General features: G+C 44.1%; 1 protein-coding gene across 1 annotated transcript; it reads right to left on the bottom strand.

Annotated features, from left to right (window-relative positions):
• Positions 1-14460: 14460 nt before the first annotated feature.
• UTS2 (urotensin 2) lies at positions 14461-20129 on the bottom strand. Its single transcript, XM_045298770.1, has 4 exons — positions 20030-20129; positions 17293-17415; positions 16216-16259; positions 14461-14664 (listed from the first exon to the last, which is right to left on the bottom strand). The coding sequence occupies exons 1-4, from the start codon at positions 20127-20129 to the stop codon at positions 14551-14553; spliced, it is 381 nt and encodes a 126-aa protein (XP_045154705.1). The 3' UTR covers positions 14461-14550.
• Positions 20130-24649: the final 4520 nt, after the last annotated feature.

The raw sequence follows: 24649 nt of genomic DNA, 5'->3' as shown, positions 1-24649 counted from the left end.
TCTCTCTCTCTCTCTCTCTCTCTCTCTCTGAAAGAGAGAGGAGAATGATGGGGGGTTTTAGCAGTAGATCACCAGGCCTTTCTTCTGAAGCACCGTGGGGATGGATTCAAACCCCAACCTTTTAGTCCATAGCCAAACCCATTTATCTGCTGAACATCACCCAGGGACTAATAAAGCTTTCAACAAAGTGAGCCGAGGCCACTGAGAGAGCTGGCACACAGTGGATGGGCAGAGACCCATCATGTTAGCATGACCCAGATGTGAGAGTGCCTGGTGTTCCTTTTGTACGTTAACGGGGCAGCAGAGCCGGGTGCAAGTGTCTGAAGAAATGCGGATGGTGGTCCAGGAAATGAAGACGTGCCTCCCAGCAGAGAGGCACGGTAAACCCAGCACCCTGGATGCCCTCCACTATGCCCCCCGCTGCGTGCACAGCGTGCAAGGTAACCTGCTGGAGGGACAAGCCAGTCCTGCAAGGCCAGCTTCCACAAGGTTCTGGGGAAATTGGAGTGAAAAGCTAAGGGGATTTTCCCATGAACTTGTTGAAGCCCTCTCATCCACCCAGGGTCCTCCCAGGGAAGGTGTCTGTGATTTGCTCCCAAACATCTTTTGAGCTTTTTAATGACACTGTGCGAGGTGAGCAGAGCTACAGCGATTGCTTTACTGTCTCCGTTTTTCAAAAGAAGGTCATGAAGACGGTATTGCCGAAGAGTGTAGTAAATGGACCATCTTTTGCTGACCTGTTGCAAGGGCCTGGTGTTTAGCATGAATGCTCATTTTAAAGATGAAGAGCATATAAGAAGAGCATTTAAGAAGAGCATTAACCTCTGTGGGTGCAAAGGGGAAAAAAAGGTTGGGTGCTCTGGGGTTGGTTTCGACTCCCAGCGGCCCTTTGTATAACAGCAGAACCAAACGCTTCTGGGCCCTGTCTCATCCTCACAGCCGTGTCATTGAGGGTCTTCCTCCTTTCACTGCCCCTCCACGGTACCAGAGAGGGGTCTCCTGATCACATGTCCAAAGAACATGAGAGAAATCTCACCAGCCTGGCGTCCCAGGAGCAGTCTGGCTGTACCTCAGCTGAGACAGATTGATGGTGGTTCTGGCAGGCCCTCGTACTTGCAGTATTCTTTCCAAACACCGTAATGCAAATGCATCAGTTCTGCAGCCCTCTCATTCATTTTCTAGGTCTTGCATGCGTATGAGGTGATTGAAACCAAGGTGTTCCGGCGCACCTTAGTCCTCAAAGCAACATCTTTGCTCTTTAACCCTTTAAAGAGATCTTGTGCCGCTGACTTACACAACGCACTATGTTGTTTGATCTCTTGGCTGCAGCTTCCATGAATGTTGATTGTGGATGCAAGTAAAAGGAACTGCTTCACAACGTCAGTCTTTTCTCTGGTTATAATGATGATGCTGTTGATTGTTCCAGTTGTGAGGATCGTTGTTTCCTCTGAGGTGTCATCTATACTGAAGAAAAATGTTTGACTGAATGTGCGGGTGCTTCGAAAGTTAATGGAAAAATGGAATGAAAAGTTAAAGGAGTTTTTCCATGAGTTTTTTGAGCTTCCTTATACAATATACATTTCCCAGTCTTGCACATAACTTTTAAAAATGCAGTCATAATATACTGGGAATATTCCCAAATAAAAATGAGCAGTTGTAAACAGCCTTTTCTTTTTCACTCCGACTTTCTTTCATACATGTGGACTTATAGATGCTGAGTACTAGAGTAATGTTTCTGTCATGCAAAGTTATGTATGTGTGCATTGGTGCATTTGTTTGCAATTCTGAGTTTCAGTGCTTTATTTTAGTGTGTTAAAGGTATATTGTTCCCTGAAATTTAAAGAACTCATAATGAACTTCTTTGTTGTTGATAAATTCAAAATCCTAAGTGTGAAGCACTATCCATATTTTTGGTAAAAGAAGAAAATTGATTGTGAGGAAAAATCACTTGCAGCTATGTTCTGAAATTTAAGTCAGTTTCAGAGTAATAAAAATTATTTCCTAAAGTTACTGTTGCCACTGGACTACCTGTCTATTTTTCTCTGTTTCTTTAGCAAACAGTGAGTTTTTCCAGATGCTCAGTCAAAATGAAGCACCCCAAGCAGATGTGACCATGTACAGTCCTGAGAAACTGCCTACTGTCGCCTCAGAACACACTTCCAAAAACACAGTAAGAACTCACTTGTTTGCCATGACCACACAGGTGACTTTCCCCAAAATCTCTAGATACAGATCTTTGAAACTGCAACCAGGCTTGCGGCAAAGCAGGAGGAAATTGCTAAGGAGGAGGCATTGTGTCGGTTCTCTTGCTCTGGACAGAGAACATGTCTAAGAAGCTGCACCTGAAGTAGTTGATCTGCTTTGGTTGTGAGGTGCTTCTAACTCCTTACCATCTCTGAGTGCTCTCAAAGTAAGAAACAAACAAATACACTGCAGGATAATTTCCTGCATTTTAGCCTAATCTCAGAACTGTTCATTCCTATTATATCATTCTTAGTTTCAATACCTCCTACCTCAAGTTCTGTCCACTGGCTTTTATAGCACAGGTGAGTTGATATCCTGTCATTTTTTTACATGAAAATCTGGGAGAGATGTTTGGTATATCTTTATTGAATCTCTTCATGTTGACAGAATAATTAAGCCTTGTGATTTGCTAGTAATGATGGATATTACTTTCTGCTTAGACATCACCATAATGGTAATTTAAAGATGTTAGCATTTGGGAACTTGAGCTATCTCTTGGATTATCATAGTGCATATTTACCTACTGGTGTGTGCATAGTACTATAGAAGGTGCTGTGGAGATTTAAGAAAAAATTTTGCTCATTAAGATCGTTACCCTAAAGCTGGAGAATATACACGTGCCAGCTCTAGTGGACACACACAGTTCTTGATTAGAAGTGTGTAACATTTGTGCCCAGTGAAGCAAATGAGAGAGGGATTCTTATGAAGAGAGGTTTGTTCAGGACAGCTTCTTAAAGGAGGTAAATCTTGAGCTTGGTCTTGAAGCCCAGAATTTTCAATTGATGCATAAAAGATAAGTCTCTTCAGGTGTGTAAGGCGTCCAGCTTGCCAAGAAGGAATCAGAAGTTTATATAGCATGTATGTTTAGTCCCTATAGAATGAACTCTGTGTGTGTGTGTGTGTGTGTGTGTGTGTGTGTGTGTGTGTGTGCGCGTGCATGCTTGGGAATTAAATTTCAAAAGGTGAAAGAAACTCTACTGGTAATATGAATTTATGAAGTATTTAGGCAAAATTTATTTTGGTAATTTTGTTGCTATTATAGTTAGTGTGTGTTCTGGCTTGAATTATTAATCATAGTAGAATGCTAGAAGAAAATTTCTTTCCAGTGCCTATTATTATTATTATTTAATATTTACAATTATTTTCAATGTTTTTCATAGGATACATTTGTGGCAGTATTTTCATTTCTGTCCAGAAGGCTGGTGCACATTTCTGAACATGCTACTTCGATCTTGAATTGTGAAAAAGATTTCTTGGAGTCTTCTCATTTCTCTGAACTGCTTGCCCCTCAAGATGTGAGGGTGTTCTATACACATACTGCCCACACCCAGCTCCCGTTCTGGAACAACTGGACCCAAAGAGGTAATGAAACCAATGTTCATCTTGCCCCATAGGAGATCAGTTTCATTCTTCAAGAAGGAATACAGAAATTATTATACTGCTTAGGACATGGAAACGATACGGTTTTCCTTATTTCTTGAAAAATAAAATAAAACTAAAACCAAGATGTTGTGTAAAGTCTTGTAGGGACATACAAATCCATGTACTTTGATTTTAGTCAAATGAATTGCATAGCTTAACCAAACCCTAATTCATTGCCATTGATTTGATTCCAACTCAGCAATCCTATCAGAACTCAAAAACCCTCTGTCCTTGTGCTCCTCCGACTCCCAGTGGCCCTGTAGTACAGAGTAGACCGCCCCGGTGGGTTTCAGAGACTCCAGATCTTTACAGGAGAAAGCCTCGTCTTTCTCCCTCCCGAGGAGTGGAGGCCATAGAGCGTTTTCTATATGGTCATTCTTAATGGAAGGGACTGCCACATTGTTGTCCTGTGGAGTGACCTGCAGGTCTGAACCACTGATCTTTTCCGCCAGCACCCAAGTGTGTAACCACTTTGGTGTCATCACCAGTTCATTGGCTAGCAGAATAATCAATGCCAAGGTTTAGTTGCCTTTTTAAAAAAACTTTTACTTTTTTTGGTATGTCTTAAAGACTTACCAATCACATCATTAGTCTTAAACAATCCACACGCATTTTATTTCAGCTCATTCACTGTTACCTCTTCAGTGTAACATCGTGTTACTCTGCTTTCTCCCAATGTTTCCTATTTCCATTCCACCTCTTTTCCTTACTATTTGACCTTTGTCCTTAGATAAATGCTGCCCTTTTTAAATGGCTGGTTATTCTACCAAAAGAGTGAGTTCAGTTTTAGACCTTGAGTTAGTTAATTGTACCAACCTGGCCGATAAACACATGTGGGGCTAATTGAAAGGCAGAGGGATAAATGGGTGGTGAGCCTCACCTTTCTAGTTCTTGGGTCTCTTGCTCTGTGATGGTTGCACCGGGTGCAGCTGCCTTAGCAGTTCCCTGCTTTAGCTTGCAAGATTGACTTCCTATAAGACATCCCCAAGGAGAAGCTACATGGACCTATCCCGATGCAGCCCTGGGTGCTAGAGCAGCCGTGTGGAGACCCCTGCTAGTGCTGAGATGCTTGTTCGTTCACTGACTCAGCTTTCCTCCTGCAGTCGGCATCGTTGCCTCTGTTTTGTGAGGTGGAGGACTTTGTGGACTGGTGTTGGGTTAATGTTGGACTTGTGGGCTTGGGCAGCATTGGGTTGGGATGTTTTCGTGATGCACATTTTTGTTACATAAAACTCTCTCATACATGAGTTGCTGTGGATTTATTTCTCCAAAGTACCCAGACTAATACATACCTGAAGGGTGACTTCAGGCCTTCGGGTGACAGGTCCCACCTGTCTCTGTTTGACCAATAAGCCTGGTCTCTTGTATGATTTTGGGTTTTGTTGCACATTTTTCTCTCATTCTATCAGAACCTTCAAATGTGATCCTTTACAGAGTTAGTTTCCTTAAAAAAACAAACAAAAAAAAAAAACCCAGAACAAAACCTAAACCATTGAGTAATTAATTTTCACTCATGGAGACCCCAGTATACCATAGAATACTAGGCTCCATAGAATAACTAGGCTCCACAAGGTTTTCAGTGGCTGATTTTGTGGGTGGTGGTCTCCAGGTATTTCTTATGAAGAACTTATGGGTGGATCCAAGCCTCCAACTTTTTTCAGTAGTAGCAAAGGGTGTTAACCATTTGTGTCACCCATGGACTAATTTCCTCCCAGTTAATAAAATTGACTGTTTCCCTTCAATATTGGCTTCACTATAGAAATTTTACTTTGGAGAAAAATAAAATTTTAATTAGTAAGCCCTTTTCCATTTTTCCTTTCCTGTAAAACATTTATAAATCTCATTACATTGCTTTTCTTCTGAAACTCATGCTTACGTCTGTGCTGGGGCTGTCTGGTCACAGTTTCTTTGTGGCATTCAATTCAGTCATAGTGATCTTTAAGTGACTCATTGTTTTTATGTGAAGTCATTTTGTGTTACTTAGTTTATATTCATTGTGACTTTTCTCGTAAAGAGCTTAGTGCGGAGCTCATATCCAGCCTCCTCTGGCTCCTTTGTTGCCACAAGGACAAGGACCTGCTGTGCTGCTTTAATTACTAATGCTGTATAGTTTATCTCTGCTTTCAAAATTTATTGCAATGGCTACACAGAATTCATAGACAGCATTCATTAGTACAGGGTTTACTAAGGAAGTTAACAAGTAATAATACCAGTAAGAAATGCTCAGGGTTGAGTTGCTTATCACAAGACTTGCTACAAAGTTTTGTCAAATCTGCTCACCGATGCCCAAAGGGCAAACCACTCTGCTGTAAGCCTCAAACAGATGGTATTCAGCTTAAACTCAGCAAACCCAGCTCCTGCCTCTTTCTAGTAATGAGTTCCCTCCTCCTGCTTCTCAGAGGGCTCATTGTATACACCTGAGGCTGACACCCCGGGGACGCCTAGTCACAGTTACTCACAGGTGAGTCCTATCAGTGTGTTCCCCCACCTTCTTAGCAGACCCATGCAGGGAGAGGTCCTTTGGTGGGAGTTAAGAGACTTTGGTAGAAGAGCCACACTCAGTAACTCACTGTCCCTGCACATGCCTCCCCCGCCATCTTTCTTTACCTCTTCTGACACCAGTCTTTCCTCCCTTGGCATTCTCTGTCTGTGCTAGGTGTGATAGCTCACTGTCCTGGGCACAGAGAACTCACAGACAATATTCACAATTAAGGGGAGTTTGTTAGCGTAGTTAACAGGTCAGCATCAGACAACATTAAGGATACAGTCAATGGTCCACAGCGCACCTCTTCTTAGGCAGAACTCACATTTCTCAAGCCCTCCGTCTCACAGCCATGTGAAGCCAGCCAGCTGCTCTGCTTCACAGTCCCAGAGCCTCAGTGCTTCTCTGCAGCTCCTCTGTTCGGTCTCATGGTCGTCTTGCTTTGGCCTTTGGTTTTGGCTCTGTCCCATCCATCGTCTCTGTATCGTAGATTCTGGTCTCAGTTTCCACCACTTGACTCAAATATCAGACTGATGGCCTTGTTTATTTGATGGTCCTGGGATTCCTTTCTGTGCTTCTGAGATGGCTCTCTTTACACAGAGGCATGGCATTGCTGGGCGTGTGGTTTTTGTTTTCAGGAGACCATCGCTCCAAGGAAGCAAAGAATAGTAAGTTGTTCATGCACTCTGGTAAGGTGGAGAGTCAGGATACATCTCACATTAATCCTGTTCATTAGTATCAAAGAGAACTCCCTCCAGAACAGGATTACATCCACTGGCATAGAGGATGGTAGTTGTCAGGTGCCACTGGGTCATTTCTGACCCACATAAAAAAACACTGCCTGGTCCTGTGTCACCTTCCAGTTGTTCCTATTCCTGAGCCCATGGTTGAAGCCAGTGTGCCAATCTATCTCCTTGGCCTTCCTCTTTTTCAATACCCCTCTCTACCAAACATGATGTCCTCCAGGGACTGGTCTCTCCTGACAATGTGTTCCAAAGTTTGTAAGATGTAATCTCACCATCCTTACCTCTAAGGAGCACTGTACCTCTTCCAAGACAGGTTTGTCTTTAGAGCATTTCTTGGTACTTACAATGTTATTTTCCAGCACCACAATTAAACTTCATCAATTCATATAGAGGCTAGAATTTACAATACATGACATAAGGGATTATGGCTAAAGGGACCTATTAATTGAGTACATCTTACGATTAGTGAATTTCAGGCTTTTCTTTGATTCTAAGCCTGTTTCTCTAGTTTTTCAAACAGTTATTGATCCAGTTTGCATTTTTCTTTTTAATTGTAGACCTTTGCCTGCTTCTTTTTGTACGTTTTTAAGTATAAATTGTAGAAGTCCTGGTGGCATAGTGGTTACATGTTGGGTTGCTAACGTCAGGGTCAGCAGTCCGAAACAACTGGTTTCGAACAAACGAGGTTTCCGATAGTCTCAGAATCCCATGGGCAGTTCTACCCTGTCCTGTAGAGTGGCTTTGAGTGGAAACTTTCCTATGCCATCCTTGCCAGCTTCTGGTTTTCTCATCTATCTTTTCCCCTCCTTCCAGAAATATTGACTGCACTTTTCCCCTCTCCTGGACACGTTTTCCCGTTCTTTAGCTGCCCATGTTTGTTCCTCCACTGTCCTGTAGTCACCCACTACAGAAACAGTCATCTAATTACTATTCTAGATGTGTAGTTATCAGCTCGGGACAGCACAGACACTGGAGATGACTGTTAGCCAGCTCTCACAGTCGCTCCCGGTATGTTCCTACATCGCTATCTGTGTTGGCTCTGTCTGTCCTTTCCCAACTTTTTATAGTCACCGATCACTGATTACTACTCTGGCCCTTCCCACGCCAAACACTTAGATCCTCTTGTTCGATGTGCTTCAACATTTACTTATTATGTGAGGGTATGCAAGTAAATTCATCCAATTTGCCTTCATACTGAAATTTTCCTGTCACTCTCAAGGATTCAGATCTGTGCTGAAGGCAGCCAGTCAGTTCCATGCCATTTCTAGGCTGGCCCTTGTTACCTTCTTTGGTCCTTTCTCCGCCGCCCGTCTGTCAGTGTGTCATACAGTGGCAGTCTTTGTGCTGCTGTGATACTGCAGATATCACAGGGCCTGCAGGGTGGGAAGGTTCAGTGGCACCGCAGACTGAGACAGACTAAGAGAAAGGGTCTGCTGACCTACTTCTCAAAATCAGGCGATGAAGACTCTATGGATCATGCCAAAATTGATTGAGTATTGACTATGGATCCCAAATTTAGTTGGCCTCAAAAAATAAAAACTCACTAACTGTATGGAGTCAATACTGATTCATACATGACTGTATGGAACAGGGTAGAACTGCCCATGTGAGTTTACGAGACTGTGATTGCTTACAGGACTAGAAATCACTGTCTTTCTCCCAGAGAGCTGCTGGTGGTTTCAAACTGCCCAACCCTGCAGATCGCAGCCCAACATGTAACCACTACAGAACCAGGGCTGCTGCTTATTTGGCCTACTGCCCCTTTTCAGCACCCCCCGGGCGGTGGGGGCGAGCGGTGGTACTGCCCACTTAAAGAAACCCTGGTCTAAACAGATATCATACTAGGCAGGTGACTTAACTGCCCTGGCCTTGAAAGATGTTGTCCCCGTGGGGAAGGCCAGAGTGTCCCTTTGTTCAGGGAAGAGGAGCAGGAACAGGATGGGTGGAGGTGCATGGCACACCCTCTGGAAAACCCTAAAACTCTGACATCACCATGTTATGATTCTTTTTCCCTTTCTTATAAACACTGATCAGGTTGAGATTAGTAGCTAGTTCATTGCCACAACCCATCTGTTCATTTGTCACACTTTGGTGGCTTGCATATTCCTGCGATGCTGGAAGCTGTGCCATTATTGGAACACATTTCAATGGACGCATATGGTATTAGACCTCTCAGAAGGCTCTGGCCACTGTTTCTCTAGAACGTACTTCCAGAAGCTCAGCAAGAATTAAACACAGCCTTGTGCGTAAGGGCGCGCACCTGTTGTGTGAGATTATGGAGTCTTGCTCCCTGTGTTATGGTACTCCTGGCAAAGGCAGTTGAAATTCAGGTAGTGACATGTAAGTGGTGGAGCAGGTCTACACAGTGTTTTCTGTATGCAAAGGGTTTTTAAACTTAGAACGTGAGGTTTTCTGAGTTTTAAACTCAACTCTGTCCGTTCATGAACCTTGGAGTCACTTGGTGAAATCTGAATGTTTCTTTGTGAAATCTGAATGTTAGCCTCTGGCCAGCATGGTTACCACGTACTTTACATAGTTGGAGCACTCTGTACACATAAAGGGGTCCTGAGTGGTGCAAACAGTTACTGTACTCCACTGCTAACCAGAAAGTTGGATGTTAAAGTTACCCAGAGGTTCCTTGGAATAAAGGCCTGACCATCTATTTCTGGAAATAGACATCCTGAGCCATTGAAAATTCTCTGGAGCACAGTTCTACTCTGACACACATGGGTTGCCATGAGTTAGCATCAACTCAAGGCAACTGATTTGGTTTGAACATATAAACTTAACGGATAATATTAATTAGTATCATATTTTGAGTTCTTAACTATTTTCTAGGGGTTCTTCTTAATGTTTCACATGGGTTAAATAGCTTTCACAGCAACCTTGTGGGGTATAGGTACTCTTACTGCCCTCATTTTACAGGTAAGGTAGCTATCCGTTTGGATTTACCAGGAAGCAAATGCCAAGATGGGATTGGTTGTACAAGAGACACAAGAGATTGCAAGAGAGAGTAGGAGAGGTGGGCAGCATCTTCAGACCATAAAGAAGATCTGACAACCTGGAAGGAGAGAAATCAGCTTGGAGGGGGGAAAGACACCTTGGGAAGAGATTGTGGGGAAGGAGGCAGAGGAGGAAGCAGGTCCACACAACAGCTGGTTCAGAGAACAGCCCAGCTGAGAAGCCCAAGGGAAGTCCAGGAGCCAGAGGCATGCATGGTGGCATCCATTGTTAGCTCTGCCTTAGTACCCCAGGCACAGGCACTGGCTAGGACCTGCTGCAGAAAGTGTGGTGGAAGCAATGGTGGGTGCAGAGGGGCCACTGCTTCAGCTTTCAAGTCAGGGGCACCCCTGGAAGCTGGGAGGCACAGCCACTGAGGACATAGAGTGAGTCACCTGCAGTCACACTGCTGAGAGTAGACGGAGCCAGTATTCACTTAGATTGTCAGATGGCCAATGTTCTGAAGGACCCAACAGTGAGAGAGGCAGACGTAGCCTTGGAAACGGCAACATCTACCGTGGAAGGTCAGTGCTTTCTGAGCCATTTGTAGTCATCTTTTAAGCAGTGAGTGATTGTTTACTTGCTAAGCTAGCTCTTCACAGGTGCTCTTTAGAGAAGTCAAGGATCCTTCTCAGGCTTAGAACAATCTAAGAGAGGCACACCTGAGGGGATCAGGAGATGAAAACAGAAGGAAATAAAGGTTACAGTAACCTTTTATCTCTGATTACATGCAAGGGACTAATTTTTTCCTTGTCATTAAAATTTTTTATTATCTTTTTTTTTTTAGGAAAATATTTCTTTCTCCTTTGAAGTTTTATAAGTTTTTGTAAATGCATCTTGATACTGAGTGGGAAAATCAACCTCTGTATCTGGGTCAACTGCTGGACCTTGACACACACAACCCCATTACCCCACCCACCCACCACCCACCCCGATCTTCTCATTAAAGTACCATTTTCCTGGATGGTAATTTTACCTTAAATCATCAGATCGTTTTCAAATGCTGCCTTTTGAAATTTCTTGGAATTTTCTAACATTAAGCATTCCTATGAAAATACTTGCTTTATGATTAAAGAACACTATATTCATAGCTAAATGATTTCTGAAGCCTTGTTGTATTATAATTTTTGCTCTTAATGAAAAATCCAGTTTTAAAAATTCAACCAGCCTGGGTATTGTCCATCATATGATGGTTTCAACTTTTTTATGCTAATAAAGCATGTCATTTGTGTGTCCTTGCAGCTGCCAGAGGGTCGGCTGCACAGCCCTGTGCATATTTCTAACCTCTGCTCTCCAGCCGTGCAAGCCCCTCGTCCATTGTTTCTGGAGACTCATCCCTCTGAAAGCTGCATCTTCCTTTGCCGTAGTACACACTTGAGGGGGCTTGTTACACTGAGCTTCATTTGAAACTGGTGCTGATTGTGGTAGGCAGACCTATGGACACATTCACACACTTACCCATTGGGAGCAGGTCAGAGCTGGGAACCCTGTGATGTCACTGCGGTTGTGAAGGGAGGGAGGAAGGATGGATGGGGCAGGGCCAGGGCAGTGGGGACAATGCCAACCCCATGGGGCTCTACCCATGCTCCACTTTGTGATTCACTTTTGTAATGTTCTCTAATCATGGTCATGAAAAGTGTAATAAAAATGTACCTTAGAGGCTTTCATAGTTACATAAATGTTACTCAAGGCACTGCCATTTCTTGGATAAGTGGTCGGGATTTATGAAAAACTATTGCTTTGTGAATGGGGTAGTTTTGCAATTAATTGAAACTCCAGTATAATTCACAAGTAAATTAAATCCACATTGAATTTTTTCCAACTGAATTTATAATTACTGTATGAGTTTACTTCTTTTCAATGATCGTTAATAATTTAGCTACTTCTTTAAAGCAAAACCAAGAAACTGTACATGTGAAACTTGAGAAGAATGCTTTCACTGTCATCAAATCTTTGCCCAGAGTTGATTTAATACACACATATATACATAATCGATGCAGTAGATAATATGTGATGTCTGTTATGATATTAAAGAACCCTGATGATGCAGTGGGTAAGCACTCCGCGGTGAACTGAATGGTTAGCAGTTGGAACCCACGCAGAGGCTCCCCAGGAAGGAAGACCTGGCTGTCTGTTCCTGGACAGAGGACAGCCTAAAACCCCCCAGTGGGGTCCTCTCTGGTGGAATCGGCCCACTGGCCCCATCAACAGTAGTAACAGCACCAGCAAGGTAAGAAAAGGTCCTCCTGTTCGATTACCACTAGTCTCAAGCACCTACTGTGTGTAGGACTCACACAGGTATTTCCAGGTTCATTGTCTTATTTAATCCTCACTTGGGTGTGTGAAGCATGTATGAGGATCTATGCTTATGAGTTTTAAAGCTAGTGAATTTAATCAATGTATAAAGTTTTGTCAGGCACTCTTACAGACTCTGTGGCCAGAGTCTCATGGCAAATAGTGGCATCAAGATCTAGAAATGAAGATTTTCTTCAAAATCCTGAAGCCAGTGATTTTTTGTTTTTGTTTTTTAATTTTTGCCTTTTCAGATCATTGGCACCTTTCCGTAACAAAGTAAGAGCAAGAAGAACCAATATTGGTTGTGTGTATGCTGCTGTAGCACAGCCTGTTCCAGGGGCTTTAATGCAAGCTAATGCTCACAGCCACCCAGTGAGATGAGCATTGCTACTGTCCGCGTGTCACAGAGAAGGACGAGGGACACGGACGCCAACGGAGCTGAGCCACCTGGCCCAGGACCCACAGCTGGTGTGTGTTAAGAGGAAGGACGCAGACCCAGTGATCTGACTCCACAGGCTCCACCCTTAAAACTAAAATACAACATGTGAGGGGTTTGGGGAATTATACTAGCATGGATTCCCACCTTTCAGGTCTTCCTGGAATCATCAGTATCAAACAGCTTTGTGGCACAAGAATCGGGTTTAGATTCCTAGTTCTAGTTGGATTTCCCCACAGCATTATCGTCACTATCCTCGAGGTCAGCATGTTTGCAATTATACCTTCATCCTCTGAGCCTAAAAGCCTGTTGCCTTATAACGATTCCTAGTCTCTGAAATTAGGAAAAGTGGACAATTGATCAGTCTGTACTCCACAAGGGATCTGTGGTGTTCATGGACAAGACCAGTGTAGACTTCACAAGTCAGGAGGCTCAGGTGTCTCATCACAGGCGTCGGCCCACTGTGTCCTTGAAAGCCACACATGACTCAGAAGCTTGTGGCTTCCAAAAGTTTGTGGGAAAATCCCATTATCTCATCATTCCATTTTCACAGGAACTTTTTATAGGCCCCTCCATATTCTATACACATACAAAATAACATTTATGTAGATGTGCTAATCAAATATGCGAGGGGGTACCCCCCAAAAAACGGAATTGCACTGAATGAAGCGGAGCGTTTGTAATATGTATTTCCCCCCACTTGGCAAAAATTGGGCAACTCTTAAGTCAGTGCACCGAATAAGGTTCTCTGGTCACAGTAAATAGTTTTTGTAAAAGCGGTTTCACTCAAATCTCATTTTTTTGTGGCGACTGATTTAAGAGAACAGCATGTGGCTGTGAAATTTTGTTTGCTCCTCAGGAAAATTGCCACAGAAAGGCTCATGATGTTGACCACAGCTTACAAGTGCAGCGCTATGGGGAAAACTCAGAATGTTGATTGATGACAAATGTCATTCTGGACATCAGTCAACTTCCTAAACGAACTAAAGTGGCAGACGGGGGGACTGGTTTTGCCACCACAACAGTGCACCTGCTCACACAGCCATCTCACTGCGCCAGTGTTTGGCCAAAAACAGCATGCCTCTCTTGCCCCATGCCCCTCTCTCAACTGGCCTTGCTCCATGCAACTTTGTTTCCGAGAACGCAGAGGGACATGAAAGGACAGCAATGACGACATAGAAGAGGTGAGGAAGAGAACAAGGGAGGTGCTGTCAGCCTTCCAAACAGATGAGTTTGAAAAATGTTTCCAAGAATGGAATCGCAGATTTGACAAATGTATTAAGTGTAATGGAGAGTGATTTGGAGGTGAGAAGGTTGTTTTGAAAACAAAAAAACATAGCTTTGAAAAAATCTGGTTGGGGGGGATACCGCCTTGTAAATGTATATTTGCATATATACATGTATTCTTAAATTAATAGATCAGGCTATTTCTTTCCTTCTATAAATTTAACCTCCTGCCCCTCAGCTTTCTTCATCTCCCTTCTTCCTCTCTTTCTGTCTCTAAGCAAGTGAAAGAGGATGTTTCCCTTTAACAAGTGTCTGTGACCTAGCAGACTCCAGTGTTCAAAGATTGAAAATTTCAGGTCTTCAACACTGTAGGCAGCTCAGAGTTGGGGTCTGAACACATGTGAATTTCCTCTCAGTACCACTGCTTCTTTCTGTTCATGTATTAGCCTTTTACATTTTCAGAAGTTGTTTTTGTTTTGATTTTACTGAAGATTCATTGAAGGACAGTAGAATTATAAATTTTCAGGATATATTTATAAGTAAAATAACCACTCACATGTTTATTTGCAAAACATAGAGGATTTATTTTCCAAATAAGTGTAGCTTGCCTAAGTTTTTCTCTAATGCTGTTTTTAAAGCATGCGTTTTTGTTTTCTAAGACAGTTATTTCTAGTTCAGTAGCAGATGCATATTTCACCTCAGATACAGTATTTCCAGAAGCACTCAGAAGGAGTCTCGTATTTCTTAGACGGTTTCCTGGTTCCAACCAAAAGGTCTCTCAGTAAAACTTTAGGGTCTTGTCCAGAGAGAGCCTGCAACCCAAACAATTCCAACAAACACTGGGTTAAGTTAATGAATTAAGAGTCCTGCATGAGACTCTGCCCGTGAGTCAGTGTCCACCCATAGTGACCCTATAGACAGGCTAGAGCTGCCCCTGTGTCAAGACATACCCAGTTGCTGTCCACGTGACTCCAGCTCCTGGTGACCCCATGTGGGTCAGAGTAGAACAGTGCTCCGTGTGGGTTGGGGTGGCCGATTGTGGAAGGATCTTGCCAGGCCTTTCTTCCAAACGACAGCAGGTGAACTTGAAAGGCTTGTAGGCGAGTATAGTCACAAAACCCCTTAGGAACCACACAGTTTGCTTTTCGGCGAGGGGATATGTCTTTCAGTGTTTAAAATTTCCTTTTAATTGTACGCGTTGGCTGTTATCTGCATGGTCGGCAGTTCGAAGGGAGAAAGACTGGGCTTTCTACTCCCATAAATAGTTACAGCCTTGGAAGCCCACAGGGGGTCGTTCGGCGGTGACTCAATGGCAGTGAGTTTGCTTTGAGTTGGAGTCATTATAAAAGGAGCCCTGGTGGCACAGTGGTTAAGGGCCCAGTGCTTACTGGAAAGTCAGAGATGGTGACCCACCAGCTGTTTTGTGGGAGAAAGATGTGGCAGTCTGCATCAGTAAAGATTGACAACCTAGCAAACCTGATGGGGCAGTTACACTCTGTCTTATAGACTCGCTCAATGGCCGTGGTTACTGTACAAGAATCCCTGGGTGGTACAAATGGCTAGCATACTGACTGCTAAGTGAAAGGTCAGAGATTCAAGTCTACCCAGTAGCACCCAAAAGAAAGGCCTGGCAGCCTACTTCCAAAGCATCAGCCATTACAAGCCCCACGGAGCACAGTCCTGTTCTGACACTCCTGGTTCACCATTTTCTTAGACATATGTTTTCTTAAATGTACACCATTTGAGTGAGTTCATGCCCAATTACAGTTTTTCGATATACATGTAATTTTCTGGATATTGTCTCTCATGTACGTCTTCCAATTACATGTTTCCAGCCTGCCATTCCTGCACTGGCATCTTATAATGCAGAGTTTTCCTCCCTCCCAGGCACGTGAATCATCTCTGGGGCTTGTAAAAAGGACAGGCTTTCACTCAGAACACCCTGGGTGGGTCTAAGAGTCTGTCTTTTCCCCACGTTGCCTGGCGATACTGGCGTTGCAGTTCCAGGGACACAGGTTGAAATACAGCAGCAGCACAAGTGGGTCGGAAACTTGAAAGCCAGCCCTTATCTATGTTTCGTTCCATTTTAACTTGTAATAATTTGCACCAATTAGCCACCACTGGGTAACTGCTTCATGCATTCAGATTTTACATGAATCAAAATCTGGAAAAATGAATGCTTTAAAATAACACTGATTAGCCCATTATTCTAAGTGATGGTTGCCACCAAGAACATTTCTCTTGTTCTTGCCAAGGATCCTCTTGCCAAGAACACTCTTTAGTTCATGAATTTAGAATCCTTTTCAGTTGGGTATAGAATGTTCAATTGCCCAAGCCTAATTTTCATCCATTGAGTTACTTACATTTCTTGTCGTTCCTCCTGAGCGGAAACTGCTGGTTCTTGGTTCTGGAAAATAATATTTGGAAAACAGGTTCACCATCCAATCTCTGTTTCCATTTTATAATCCTTTCATTTAAAACACAGAGTAGAGTATTATTAAATTAGGCCCAATGTCTGCTCTTTCTTTTTCTCACCCTTTAGCATAGTGGTTCTCAATCTTCCTAGTGCCGCAACCCTTTAATATAGTTCCTTATGTTATGGTGACCACCCCCCAACCTTAAAATAATTTTGTTGCTACTTCATAACTATCACTTTGCTACTGTTAAAAATCGGGAGACCCCTGTGAAAGGGTCATTCGACCCACAGGTTGAGAACCGCTGCTCTAGCTGTGTTTATACCCATGCAGGTAGAGGCCCTCTTGTTCTTATCTGTGGAACTCACAAAAGGTGCATCATTTCCCTCATCCAGGTAGCACGTCAGTGGTTGACCAGAAATAGGTGACAGCAAAGGGGATGCTTTTCTGTTCAGGAATGTCAGTTGAGATGTTCCCTGTCATTTTCAGAACCCTTCTGAGTATTTGTACCAGTGCTTCGAAGAGTACACACACAGAGACTGACCAGTAACAGCCGACACCTAGCTCCTTGCTTTTTGTGGGACCCTCCTGAGCCTTGTCCCTGCATTCTCTCACCGACGCTTCACAGCAACCCTATGAGGTGGGTGCTTTTTATCATTCCTGTTGACTGTTAAGAAACTGAAGTACAGAAAGATTAAGTCACTGGCTTACATTAGTAGTGAGAAACCAGGATTTAATCATGTACTCTAGAAACTGAATAATAGCTCCCCCCAAATAAAAAGCCATACAGGAAAATGTGTGTGTGTGTGTGTGTGTGTGTGTGTGTCTACACGGAGATGCCAAGTAGAGCATGCGCAAAGCGTTCTGGTGAAAAGGGAAAACATTAAACCTCTCAGCCAGAGGGGAAGAGTTGGACAGTTGATTTACATATTAATCTGTATCTTTCATGATAGGGTTTTCCTCATTTAGTCGATGGGAGTGGGAGGTAAGAGCAGCAGCACCATGAGACGAGCTCTCAACACATACTTATCTCCTCGCCCGGTGTCCCCAGACCAGCAGCTCTCTGTGCATTCAGCATCTCTGGCAGCATCCGCAGGAGGGAAGCTCTTTGTACCTCACTGGAAGTCCATCTTGCATCTTCATCAGTGGCTGCCAAGAGAAATCACATCGTTACGCAGTTCAGTACCCCCTTGGTGATTTCTGTCCTTGTGTCTGTAGGGATGGGGTGCCAAGGCCAGGGTGGGAATATTAGGAAAAGTTCAGAGGTTCCATTTGTGATTGGTCAGTGGCATTTCAGTCGAGCGATGGGAACTTAACAGAGTACAAGCCAGCAAAACAGGAAGTTGCCTTCATGACAGCACCCTTGCTTGGGCCTCTCTGAAAAAAATTTCAGCTCGAAAAGCAGATGCTTCTTCATTCTTTTTACCGACCACTGCCTACTGCCTTTCGCCCTTAGGTTAAGGTGACCAGATGTCCCGCTTTTGGCGGGACAGTCCCGATTTTTGGTGTTTTTAAAAAGTCCCGATTTTTGGAAAGAAGGCATGACAAGCTAGGGAACAGTCTATTTGGTCCATGTAGACCAAATTTCTAATCAAGCACACACCCCCACCCCTGGTCAATGGTGTCCTGCTTTAAATCTGGCCACCTTACCTTAGGTATGTGGCTGGGGGAATTAGAGAGGACACATAAAGGGATAGCTTTCTAGCAGATGAGACTGCTCCCATTCTACAAAACAAATAGGGTGGCAGTACCTCATCCTGAACTTCACGATTTAGGTACAAATATCATCGTCACAATTATCAAAGAATATGCTTTAAAATAATCCTAAAGGGACTGAATATGTCAGTGTGGAATGTGTTGAACTAAGTGGTACATTAGGTCAAAGGTAAAGATATAGAAGGTTTTTGCTAAGCATGTGTTACGTGTATGATAAGCCTGTATGTAAGGTGAATGATAAGGAGTGTGAATTCTGTTAAGATTATATAAGGTGTATAGTAAGTATGTGAAGTACATTGTAAGTGTATGTAACACAGTGTGATCAGTTCAGTCCAACTCGGCAGCCCTGTATAACAGATTAGAACTGCCCATAGTTTTCCAGAGTTACACAGTTTTGAAGCATACTGTCACATCTTCCTCCCATGGAATGGCTGGTGGGTCCACACCTCCAACATCTTGATGAGCAGCAACGTGCTTAACTGTTGGGCCACTAGGGCTCCTTAAGTGCATATCAAGTATGTGATCAGTGCATGCAAGGTCTGAGATGAGTGTGTAAGGTGTATGGTAAGTGTGGGCGTGGACAGTGCTACGGGGACAGGGTTGGAAACCCTGAGAGTCAGACTGGAAGCCACATAGAATGCTAGCATGCCACAGACGTACAGCTAATTAGCTACAGCCTTGATGGGAAGACAACGAGCAAACCAGTGTAGGGCATCTGAGTACATTTACGGTGGTTCTGAAGAATGTTAATGAGAATCTTTGAAAGTCTGGTCATCGATGAGTGTCATGATGGAGAAGTGACTGAGAGGCAGATAGTCTAAGATAAGCTGCCACCTGTGTGAGAACGGTCAAGTGAGGTGTCACACTCATTTCATCTTAGTTTCTCTTACTTAGTGATATGTAAACTTGAAAGGATGACAGTAAATCACAACTCACTGCCAGCGAATCAGTCCTGAAGCCGAGCGACCCTAAAGGACACGGTAGCGCTGCCCTGGTGGGTTTCTGAGGCTGCCAGCCTGTCCCGGAACAGGAAGCCGCCCTCATCTCCCTATGGAGCAGCAGGTAGGTTCCAACTGCTGACCTTGCAGTTAGGAGCTCAGGGCACAGCCTGAGAGTAACCGCTTAATGTTTGCTCCTGGGTTCCATTTGCTTTTCCCTATTCTGTGAGTAGCAATAATTCAGTGAGGTGAATGCTTGTTTTTGAACCCGATTTACCTACGAGTTGACCCCAGTGCTCAGTGGCTCTAGAAACTGACGGCTAGTGCAGGGTGGTGAACAGCGCTCAAAATGACCAGAAGGCTGCCTGGAGAAGGTGCTAAAGGATAGAAATGATCAGATCAATGGCCTAGGAAAATCCTCTCCCTTTACTTTAAAAAGAGATCTGAAATTAAGATAAACGCAAGTTAATTTTTTTCCAGTGAGTCATTTCTTCAGCCAAATTAGGGTAAGTATCTACTTGGCTGATACTTTTTTTTCCTCTTAATCTAATTTAGACTTGGACTGAATGACGCAAATAAAAAGAAAAGATCAATGTACTTGGAAATCTGGGACATTCCTAGCTATGGCTTTAAAAAAAAAAAATCTTTTGTATCAGCTGGTTGCCCTTTATCTGGAAAGAAATATACCATTAATCAACAGTAGGAGCAACTAGTCCTGCATCTGATCAGTTCATTTAAAATAAAAGCTAAAAGGTTATATTATGGTAAATGTGCTGCAATTTTTTTAAGTTAATAAAACAAAATTTTGAGCTACAGAGGTAACATAGTCAGTAATGGAATTCCTACTTTTACATTTTAATAGGGGAAAAAACCATACCTATTACTGACTCTAAAATGTCCACTGAGGATCTTGTAATAATTCTTTCCCTCGCTGGAATTACAACTCTCACAAGACTCTCAGTAAACAAGAATCTGCATTCATTTTGTTACAAAAATAAAGGTAACAACACTTGCCACTTGCCAATTAAGAATCCCCATTCTTATCACTCATATTGCACGGAGAACCCTTGAAGACTCAAGGCTAACCTGGAGAGAAAAGCTCATCTTACCTGAGAGCTGAGGGGACACCTCCCTGAAGTCCGTGACAGGAAGAGAGAAGAGAGGAGTCAAGAATCCGATGAAAAGCCAGCAGGAGGCCCACTGATACATGGCTGGCAGGGATGTGGTCTTCCCCTTTGGCTTCTGTTATCCAGAACTGCCAACTTGCTCCTCCTCACTTTGAGATCGCTGATTATATACTACCCGGTGACCTCATAAATAGCTCCCTCAAAAAGCAAAATAGAATTTATTGGCTATGGAGGCTGAAAGGCAATCACTTTGCATTGATGTCATTCTTTCAAGGTAACGATTCATCGACAATAAATTTGCAGTCTCGTTGCCTGGAGTATAAAGTCGGTATTACATAAAGGAAGAAGAGTTCAATTTATAAATCTGGCATGAAAAGTAATGTCCAGCCACAAATCATGAGGTAAAGGGGGGGTCGGACGTTAGCTGGAGTGGCCAAGGCAGAGAGACGTGGATTTATGAGGCCTCTCAGAACTGACTGCGTTTTCTTTCTTTTTGATCTGCCCTGAGGAGAACGGATGGGTTGACAAGTGGTGTTTGGGGCCACCATGCTAGAAGAATTACAGTCAGAGGAAGAAAACAAAATGAATAATAGACTTTTAAATAGGACGAATACTTTATAGCAGTTACGTAGTGACGCCCGGGACACATGCAGGCAAGTTCTGTGCATACACTTCACTTGGAAACCACGCTCTCCCGAGCGCGCAGAGAGAAGCAGTGTGGTTAGCTGTCATCCGGTCTGCCGCAGCCTCGGACAGCCGCCAAGTGACGAGTTGAAGATCAGAGTGCTGTGATTATAGGGTTTCCACTGGCGTGTGTTCAGAAGTAGATCATCAGGCCTTTCTTCCTGCCCATCTTCGTCTGAAAGCTTCAGTGGGGCTTTTTCAGCATCCTAGCAACAGAAACCTGCCCTGACAGGTGGTGGCCGAGCGTGAAGTCCATTGGTTGGGAATGGAGCCCAGGTCTCCCACGTGGAAGATGATGATTCTAGCACTCGGAACCACCGCTGCGTTGTGAGCATAGCAACAACTTTCCTTGAAGTTCGATATCATTCAGCAAGGAGGGATGGACATTTCCAGAAAACCTTGCTTCTAAATACTTCTAGAATTGGACTGATCTTCACCACCTCCACTCTGGCCAGTCTGGATTATGCAGCCCTCTCCCACGGCGTCTCTGAGTCCGTGTTTTGTCCCACCATACTCTAGTTTCAGCACAGCAAAGACAGGCTTCTAGAATACCATCAGAGCACGTCACTTCTTTCTCCCACGCCCTCTATTGATCTAAACATAAAAGCAACGACTATTAGGTTACTAAGAAAAAATTTTAAATAATAATTGGGCCTCTCATCCATTGAGTGGGGACAGGAAATGTGCCACCTCTCTGTAAAACCATCTGGAACTTTCTTATAAAGCTAAGGACATAAGTCAGAAATCCCACTCCTAAGTGTATGCTCAAGCAGAATTAAAGCATGCCCACCCGAGGACCTGTACACACATGTTCACAGTAGCAAAACACTGCAGACAACCCACATGTCCACAGCAGGTAAATGGGTACATCAATTGTGGAATACCATACTCAGAATAAAAAGATAGACCAGTGATACACACACGTGGGTGAAGCCTCAAAAATGTTCTATGCAGCACAAGGTGACCCAGGAGAGGAGACTGCTCGATTCCATTTAAGAGGAATTCTAGAACAGGCAAAAATGAATGGCCACTGGAAGTGAGTTCAGTGGTTGCCGGGGCCTGGGGGCCTGGGATGTAGAAGGAATCTGAGGAAGACAGGGATGTTCTACATCTTGATGGAGGCAGCGGTGACCTGGGCATGCGGAGGGGCTTCAACGAGTTCCTGGAAAATTAAAAGATCATTGAATTTTCCTTGAACTTGAACTTTATGAAGCTCCCTCTTCTACAATGGACCAAGTCCGTCCAACCATACACTTATGGCAGGTGCATTTTATTGTTTGCACATGGCATCTGGTTAAAGCTGATTTAAGATAACCCCATGGGCTCCTGGTTCCCTTTTTGGCCTCTTGTAATTGTTTTCTCCTGCTTGCACAGTACCTCATTCCTTCTGACCCTCCTGCTGTTTTGTGAAGGTATCCCTGCCTCTGGGCCTTTGCACCAGCTGATCCCTCTGCCTGAAAGGCTCTTTCCCAAGAACCCTGCAGGGCATCTCGCTTCTTTTCCCCAAGTGTTTGCTAAAATGCTGCTTTCTCCATAGACCTTCCCTGACTACACTTTTCAAAATTGCAACCAATCCCACCCCAGTGTGCCTAGTCAACCTTGCCTGGCTCCATTTTTTTTCTTCCCCATTGCACTTCTAAGACACACTGGACTTTCTATATTTCTCATACATGGTAAACCCATTGCCACCTGGTCCGATCTTTTATAGGGTTCTTGAAACTGTAAACTTTTATGGGAGAAGACAGCCTCCTCTTTCTTCTGCAGAGGCTGGTGGGATTGCACTGCCAGCCTTGTGGTTAGCAACCCACAGCACCCCCAGGGTGGCTTATCAAACACTGTACACAGTAAACATTTGTGAAAATTAATGGGACACGGACCATATGCCAGCCCTTGCGTAGGGAAAAGAGCCCGGAACGAAAGAAAAGGAGTCATCGCTTTCATGGAGCTTTCTAACTGGCAGACAGAGAGCCAGCATGGTAGGTGACCATTGCTATGAAGAGGAATCCGGCTAAGGAGAGCGGGGAGTGGCTGGCGGTGGGTTGTGAGATGCTGAGAGCCACCTGGTGAACAACAGGATCAAGCGCAGCCTGGTCCTGCGCCGTCCTCACAATTGCTGCTGCGCTGCGCTGGAGCCCTTGGCAACAGCCACTGTGTTAGTCTGTCTGGCCCAGTGTCTCTTCCTTTATGTCACCGACCCTTCACTTCACCAAGCTTGCTGTCCCTCTCCAGGGGAAGTTCCTATTTTATGTAGGGATGTCAGGGGGCACTTTGAGAAGGTGACGTTTGACGCCCTCGTGAAGTGAGTGAAACCTGCTGGAGTCAGTGAAATCAGGGCCAGTGGCCTGTGAAGTAAGAGGGGAGGAGAGGGACCACGTTCCCAGAGGCCAAAGGAAGAGATGTAGACAGCGACAGCTGGGTCATATCTGCTCACTGCTGGGCCCCGGTGCATGAACCTAATTGGTGGCCTGGATAAGAGTGTCAGTGGCAGGAGCGTTGGGGTATCTTCGTCTCATTAACTCACACAAGTATTTTCGAGCACCACTTCTGTGCCAGCGAAAGGTCTGTGCTGTGCTACTAACTGCGAGGTTGGTGGTGCAAATATTCCCAGTGGCACCTCAGATGAAAGGCCTGGCCATCTACTTCAGAAAGGTAACAGCCACGGGAAATGCTGGGCCCAGTTCTAGTCTGACACACCTGGAGTCGTGTGTAGGAATGGGCTTAACAGCAATAGGTGGTTTGAGTTTTCTGGGCCAGCACTGCACTGCTATGAGGACAGGGGAGCTGCAGAAACTTGTTTTGTTCCCTTGAGGGGGAACCCTTAAGGCCCTTGGTTGGTTTCCGGATTCCAGTTCATTTTGGGAAGGCGGGAGCCGGATTCCCCTTGGGTTCCTTTTCCTTCCGTTTTCTTGCTTCCTTGCTTTGTTTTTTTTCCTTTGGGGGGAAAGCCATAGCTGTTGAGTTGATCCTGACTCAGCAGCCCAGTGTGACAGAGGAGAACTGCCCCGTGGTTGTTCCTTAGGCTGTAATCTTCGTGGGAGCATCTGTCCTTTTCTTTCCCACCATTCTTCCTTGCATGGCTGGTAGTTGAGCAGCCCACAGCTTAGCCATTGAGTCCAGGGCCCCTTTCTACCCATATAGATTTTTACCCCACCTCTGGGCAAAAACTGGCTTTCTTTTCTATGTGCGTTTGACTAAAAACAAATTCACATTTCATTTTAAGCAATCAAACCAGACACATCTTTGAATCCAATACAACCTGTGATATGCAGATGATACAACCTTGCTTACTGAAAGTGAGGAGGATGTGAAACATGGATGAAGATCAAGTATTGTGTGTGATTACAGTGTGAATCAAAACTCAGTGTAAAGAAAACCCAAATCCTCACGTGGACCAGTAGATAACATCATGATAAATGGAGAAAAGATTGAAATAACCAAGGATTTCATACGGATCCACAATCAGTGCTCATGGAAGCAGCTGTCAAGATCAAACAACACATTACATTGGGTGAATCTGCTGCACGAGACCTCTTTAAAGTGTCAAAAAACAAGCCTGTTACTTTTAGGACTTTGGTCAGTTGTACCTGACCCAAGGCAGGGTATTTTCACTTGCTTCATATGTGTATGAAAGTAGGACATGGAATTAAGAAGATGGAAGAAGAATTGAAGCATTTGAATTATGTTGCAAGTAAAGAGCATTGAATATACCATTGCTTGCCAAAAGAACAAACAAATTGGTCTTAGGAATACAGCCAGAATGCTCCGTAGAGGCTAGGATGGCGAGATGTCATCAGGAGAGACCACTTCCTGGAGGACACCATGCTCAGAGTACAGGGACATCAAGAAAGAGGAAGCCCCTCAGTGAGACGGATGGACACGGGCTGCAATGGGCTCAAACACAGGAACAATGGTGAGGAC

Source organism: Echinops telfairi, unplaced genomic scaffold (genome assembly GCF_000313985.2).
Source record: "Echinops telfairi isolate 266 unplaced genomic scaffold, ASM31398v2 ScPeMD7_7457;HRSCAF=8495, whole genome shotgun sequence".
Classification (NCBI taxonomy): Eukaryota; Metazoa; Chordata; class Mammalia; order Afrosoricida; family Tenrecidae; genus Echinops; species Echinops telfairi.
This window is presented reverse-complemented; position numbering and strand designations above follow the sequence as displayed.